Source organism: Montipora capricornis, chromosome 10, assembly GCF_036669925.1.
Source record: "Montipora capricornis isolate CH-2021 chromosome 10, ASM3666992v2, whole genome shotgun sequence".
Taxonomy (NCBI): domain Eukaryota; kingdom Metazoa; phylum Cnidaria; class Anthozoa; order Scleractinia; family Acroporidae; genus Montipora; species Montipora capricornis.
The window spans coordinates 60,191,373-60,197,889 of NC_090892.1; the positions used below are offsets into that span (position 1 = coordinate 60,191,373).

Consider the following 6,517-nt stretch of genomic DNA (forward strand, 5'->3'; position numbering starts at 1 on the left):
TGACGCCGCGACTTCACTTTTTTATGAAAAATTACGAACAAAAGAATGATTAGTAGCAGTCATGAATCTGCCGCATGACATGGTGTTCACCCACTTTTGGTTGTGCAAAGTACCGGTGAACAATCGGTAATCGTGTGTGGTACACCCCACATGCCGGCATTCTGAGACCACAGGTGCCCTTAACCTTCAGCGGGCTCATGTCAGGACGTTTTAACAGACCGTAGCCTGCAATGAACGAGTCGTTTTAGGAGACGCGAGCTAGCTTACTGTTGCGCAAGAGTTCCCCGAGCGCCATGTTCGATTTAAGGTGGCGAGGGCGCATAAGAGAAAGGGAAAAAAGAAGAAACGTAACTTGAAGACTTTTCTTCACAACCAAGGAAATAGACTGATAAATTTTGTCAAGGCAAAACATCAAGAGAGCGAAAGTTTCATTATTAACTATGATTTTTATTCCGTTTTTCCAAGAAAGGAAACCTTTTATGGCATATTAGTTAAGCATTCCGTTTTCCCTGACGCCCCATGAAAACTCACAAAGATCAATTCATATTGTGCTGGGTTTAGCGAAAAAAAATTGTTTCTTTGAGTGACTACTTGACCATATGCTATCGTACCATCACAATAACAAGGGTAGGTCTTTATTTTCGGGCATTTCTAATCGGTTTTCCACTGAATTTCAAGGGGTTCAAGGGGTTATACACCTACGCTGAAACAGGACAAGGGACACTTAATCCTAAACGAGTACAAAATAGTTCATACATTCCGCTCGTAAAGAATTCGGACTTATTTCGTAATAGCCATCATTTCAGTATTTTTGTGTGCATTTGAAAAACCCCTTGTTGCCTCGTTCTTCAGCTCAAAATTGACGAGAATATTTTACCTTCAACAAGACCTGTGGAGCTTTCAATTGAAAAATAGCGTATTGAAATGGCTTAGGTATGTTGTTTTGATAGGTTAACCATTCAGACAGTCTTGACCTCTATAAACATATAGCCATCACCATCATTATCATCGGTGCTTGGTTTCATTCCACTCGTGTAGTAAGAGCCACCCCCTCCGGCTTGGGAAGCACGGACACCACCGCCGGAATACCCCCCCCCACCTCCTGGAAAATTTGAAGATGCCGCCCCTCCTCCACCAAATCCACCAGCGCTATTGCCAGTTCCTCCGAGTCCACCACTCAGATACGACAGGCCAGCCTTCTTGCACGTTTGAGAGGTGCACGTGTTTCTTCCAATAACAAATGAACAACACTTTCCGTTGCCTCTGTATCCTCCCCCTCCCCCTCCCCCTCCGTCATTTTTCGCGGTACCGTTTACTCTCCCGCCTAGACCATTTACGCCGCCATTGACGCTCCCATTCTCGCTTACTTGACCTTTGTCCCCATCTTGTGGTGTATTATAATAGCCTCTGCCTCCCCCACCCCCACCTCCAGCTGCTGCAAAAAGTACATTATTGGAGTCACTTACAAACGTGCCCCCGCCCCCTCCGGCGCTGTTTGTACCCCTCGTTCCTTTTTGTCCAATCAGTATGTGTAATTTAGTTCCCTTAACCAGTGGGATAACTCCCCTGATAACAGCACCCCTACCCCCACTGGCAAAACGTGACTCTCCACCGGACGCCCCCGCTACAGTCAGAACGTAAGGAGCTGTAAATGGAACTGTCCAGATCTGAATACCTTTGTCCAGAGTCACAGCACCTTCTAGGGCTGTTTTTGTGTAGGGAGACGTTGAAGTCGGTCCTGTATTTCCTGTCGCACCAAGAGCTTTAAAAAAGAAAGAAACAGCTGAAAGAAAAGTGATACAACAACAAATTTAAAGGAGAAATTCGCTTAGAGTCTACCGGTATGTTTATTTTAAGTAATATATGGTTGTAAATCTATCATGTTTATACTTTTTTGCCTTCTTGCAAGTTGTATCTATTACAAGTAAGAAGTAGATAAAATATGAGCGGGAGATTTGTATGGGCGTTTACAACGGCGAGCCGATAGGCGAGCCATTGTAAACGTCTTGTGAAATGAATACATTAAATTGAATGCAAAGTATTGTTATGGGATTCGCTAATTGGACAAGGATGCCAAAATGTTGTACGTCCCACAAGCGATAGTGCATGAGACAAGAATAGAAATATTCAAAATTGCCAGTGTGGCAACAGCTCGTTTTCGTCCGCCGAAAACTGAAGAGGAAGAAATTTCCTTACTGTCTGAAACCGTACCTAAAAACACCAAGTACAATACAAAATGGGCGGTGGACGTTTTTACTGCCTGGCAGAATACGAGAATGAACAAAAAAGCGCAGTTGGAAACATCTGGAGGCATCGGACCTGAGTCGACCAATGTTGGGCTTTTACTTCGTGTACAAGACACACATGACGTAAAACAGAAGAAAAATCGTGAAACAATACCTAATCAATAGCTTCACTTGATTTTATATCGGCCATTCAACATATGATTCATTTCATATATGATTGGATGTCATTGAAGCTAGCGAAAACGATGTTAAATTAAGGAAACGTATTCAAACGTACAGAATGAGATTTATGCTTGTTTCGGAAGGCTTCACAAAAGAGCTGAATTCGTACGCAAAGGCCTTTTTGTAAGCCGTTGATTTTAAATTTCGTTCAAAGGAGGGGTACTAAAGTAGATTTTATTACGTTTACACTGCAACCATGGTTACGATCAGACAGTGTGTGATGCTACTCTGCTGGATGTAGCTAAAAATGGCCCGACGTGTCGACACTCCTGTCTACTGTCTTCATCAGGGTTGAGCCAATTAAAGCTATCACTTGAGTCATTTTAATTTCTCCCCAATTTGTTAAAAAAAAGAATCAAGGCGATCTCATTGATAATAATGAGGGTCCTTTCCTTTTCAGTATGAAGGTGTAAATAGGTGTCAGGTAAAAGGCTGTCACCATTGCAGGGGAAGGACCGACGGCGTTAATGTGCCAAGCTCTAACTACAAACTCTATGATGCCGCAACTTTGTGGTGATTAAAGAGTCAATGCGGCCCAGTGGTTTGGGGGCTTGCCTTGAGATCCGTCTTGCTTAGTTTGTGTAGTTTTCGTTTGAAAAGAGGATGGCCAAATGATGTCCGTTAGAGAGTTTTTGAAGCTTTTAGGCTGTCCCCTTTTTTACTCTGTCTACCGTCGTCGGACCGACCCATATTGTAGTATCTATTGGGCTGCCTGTGCCTATCCGGAAAAGTATTACGGGATAGATTTTCGGAAAATAGGAGGCAACAAAGTTAGGAGTTGTATAGTTTGAATACGGCTTAAATACGAATGGAAGAGTGTTATATATATCTTTGAGTTTTCAAAAAAAAAAACATATGAAGAAGGTGGTGACTTGAGAAAAAAAAATTTAAACTTTTAATTTAATCTAAATTTTTGCCCTAACAGTTTTCAGTTTGAACCTACAACCCCAGACTAGACGTGACACTCCGTCTTCCTCATGAGAGCCTTTTTGTCAACGTGGGAGGAAAAATGTTAACACACTTTACTTGTTTCTTCCCCCATCTACTCGACTCTTTCTGCAGCTTGATACTGTCTTTTTTATATTCCTTCTTCTACTTTTTTTGTTTGTTTTTGTTTTGAACGAAATGTTTTTTATTTGAAATTCGGGTTGTAAACTGATAAATGGTAAAAGTAATCCTCGCACTTATCTCCATAATTTAATAAATTGCGGCTTATAGACACCTGAAAACTTCAGGCGGCCAACAAATTGACCTGCTCCGAACCGTGTGGTAGAGCATTGCACCACCATCGCCGAGGTCATTGGATTGAATCCCGTTGGAGCCGCCTGAACTTTTCAGGTGCCTATAATTATGCAGATAATTGCTCAAATTGTCCAGATATGAGCGAGGATCACCTCTATCTTTCGCTTGTTTTTGTTTTGTTACCTTTTTTTTTCTCTGCCCGACGAACCCACAAGAATTGAACGGTAAACGGACCAAGGAAAAGGGGTAACATGGCCTTACCCTCCCCCCCCCCCCCCCCCCTCAGCTCACATCATTAATTCCTAACCTCTCAGCAGTGTTCAACTCATTTTAAAACTTAAAGGGGAATGTCATATTCTTTTACTCATTGTAAATCGACCAGTAAAGAAAATGCCAGTTATAAAGTACAACTACTATCATAAAGTTTATCTTTTTCTCTTTCGCTGTATCGTCAGGCATTCACCATACCTTGAGTGTTTTCGCAGTACTCTCCATCGTATGGAACCTCGCAGTTGCAAGAGTAACGGCTGTTGACATAATCAAATTGACACCTGCCTCTATCATTGCATTTCTGAGTGCACGTGGCCTCCTGTGCGAAAACCGGAAAGACAAATATTGACAGATTGACCAAAAAATCCATCCTCATGAATATGTTTTTCATGTTTGCAGACATTGCTTGAAACATTCTAAGTTCGGGTTTAATTGTCCTCTGTGTTATAAAATCCTTTTAAAAGCATAGATTCTGAACGGTCGTCTTGCTCTGCAGGCTGAAAGCACAGTTTCAAAGGGAACCTCTCAAGGCCGCTGATTCCTATTTCATTAGTTGAAAGAAATGCCGGAGTAATTTTTGGCGCCATATTACGAATGACAAGGACACGAACTTTAAAAGATGTCTATGATATGCATCTTCGGGAAATCTTTCGTTTCAGTTTTCGGAAATTCATAACAAAAGGACGACTTTTGTCAAGATCACGCCGACAGCTCGGCTGACTCCCGAGTCCAGTCGGAAACAGTCTTTTTTTTTCCTGGGGAACGTTTCGAGACAGTCCAATTGACGCATGTTGCGGGTACATATTCATATTCGTATTCGTATTCATAAAAGTCTAACCTTAGGCCTAAGAACTTTTGTTTAGGCCTAATTAGGCCTAAGCTTAGCTTTTAGGGATGTTAAGGATACTTTCTGTTTTTCTGAATTCAGGATTTTTGCTTTCCAAAATCTGGAATACTACACCGGACCTGCGACAATTTACACCGGACCCGCGACACGCAACACGATGTGCCAGTGGGCACTGGCTAAAAACGTGTACAAAGTACGTTCAATTGAAAAGAAAAATTGAATACCTCATTACAAGGGTAATAATGTTCGTTCTACGTGCATCTTGGAGCTCGAAGACTTTGTTTCGTTAGGTGTTAATAGGAACCTTACGATAGGACGACGGCGGCGGCTGTGAAAGCGCCACAAAACAATGGGCTTAATGAACAAAATAAAGGTTCTGTACGCCCTGCACGTGCATTTTACATTTTTGGTACATTTCTTTGTCGTCCTTGTTCTGACAACGACGTGAATTAACCAATTTCAAGGTTGTGTAGAGGACGTGAGAACCTGACGAAATATTTTAATTTTTTCTTCCCAAACAACCACATCGTTCATTGCAATATTATTCCCGCAATGTTGATAAAAACACCCCTTTCCGAACGACTTGGAGTTATCACGAAATTATTAAAATAACGGGAAATAATATTTTTAGAAAAAGTTCTCGTTGGCGTCGTCATCTTTGCGTGAGGTCCCTAATACTAATTAATCGAAACGTCCCAAATTGAAACAGGATTCGGTATTGAATGAAATAAACTTATATACTTTTAGGTGTTCATAAGAGACAATTGCTTAATTCAAATTATCCAGATAGGTGTGAAGATCGCTTCTCTATTTCGTGGGTAATATTGTTTTACAAGATAACTTAAGGCGCTTTGCATCTGCTGTCATCCATACTTTGATTCCAGATCAGTTTCTTGCCTGCAATCTGTGACTCACTGGTGCATGAATAACAAAAATTACTCACGTGAAAATTGACGTACTGTTGATATGTGCACTTGTCATTTCGCACAAGAATATTCAGCTGTTCCTCTTGAATTACACTGGTATGAAGAAAGCAAACGCCTTTTCCTATGTCCTGATCTTGACAGTACGTTTGGGAAACACAGTTGTTCTCACTCAAGCATGCGTGCCCACATTGAATTGGCCCTAAAGTGCGAATTTCCTTCAAAACATCCCTGTGTAGTGCACGTTGACGTTGAGTTAGTACTGTTCCTTTGAAGAATCTGGTATTTTTTTCTCGATTCAAACAGAGCACTTGCTGGAAGTGTGCAAAGATGAGAAAAATTGCAATGAAGATTCCAGTTAGAGCCATCTTAGCACCAAGAGAAAGCGGCGAATTGTGAAACAATTGTTAAGTTATACATTTGTTTTCCGAATATCTTAGAGGAAAAGAAATATAGAAATTCTTAATTCACTGAGGTTTTTTTAAATTTAAAAAATAGGTACATAGAAGTGTTCTTTGTAATTGGAATGATTTCAATTTAATTTATAAAAATGAATGGAATATGTCACTCTTGCGCGACATATCCGGCAAGTTGTAAATTTCCGTAATTGTTTCTTTTTCGTTCCTGTCAAATGGCAGGACTTTCAGTTGTTTCTATTTGTTTTTTAAGGTATATATTCTGAACTTTGTGCGGTATATGTGCGCACTTTAAAGTACAAAGATGGGACTGAGCTAAAACATGTGTGTTGGTCAGTTCGCAACAAAACG

At 40.9% G+C, this 6,517-nt stretch overlaps 2 protein-coding genes across 3 annotated transcripts in view; one reads left to right on the forward strand and one right to left on the reverse strand.

Annotated features, from left to right (window-relative positions):
• Nucleotides 1-928, forward strand: part of LOC138018407 (F-box/WD repeat-containing protein 7-like) — a 50,751-nt gene extending 49,823 nt beyond the window's left edge. Inside the window, exon 12 of the mRNA XM_068865025.1 lies at nt 1-928. This exon is cut by the window's left edge and continues 234 nt beyond it. The gene's annotated coding sequence lies outside the window, so the exon portion shown is untranslated.
• An 18-nt stretch (nt 929-946) lies between these two features.
• LOC138018409 (leukocyte tyrosine kinase receptor-like) lies at nt 947-6,253 on the reverse strand. 2 transcript variants are annotated; one of them, XM_068865029.1, is made up of 3 exons: nt 5,771-6,253; nt 4,179-4,299; nt 947-1,762 (listed from the first exon to the last, which is right to left on the reverse strand). In XM_068865029.1, the coding sequence occupies exons 1-3, from the start codon at nt 6,116-6,118 to the stop codon at nt 960-962; spliced, it is 1,272 nt and encodes a 423-aa protein (XP_068721130.1). In that variant the 5' UTR covers nt 6,119-6,253; the 3' UTR covers nt 947-959. The 2 variants fall into 2 exon arrangements, with proteins under 2 accessions (XP_068721130.1, XP_068721129.1); XM_068865028.1 differs by having other exon boundaries at nt 947-1,783.
• Nucleotides 6,254-6,517: the final 264 nt, after the last annotated feature.

Coding starts and splice junctions, on each gene's coding strand:
- LOC138018409 (XM_068865028.1), bottom strand. CDS start 6,118: ATGGCTCTAACTGGAATCTTCATTGCAATTTTTCTCATCTTTGCACAC. Junction 4,300..5,770: donor AACAGTACGTCAATTTTCAC/GTGAGTAATTTT, acceptor GTTTTCGCACAG/GAGGCCACGTGCACTCAGAA. Junction 1,784..4,178: donor GTACTGCGAAAACACTCAAG/GTATGGTGAATG, acceptor CTTTTCTTTCAG/CTGTTTCTTTCTTTTTTAAA.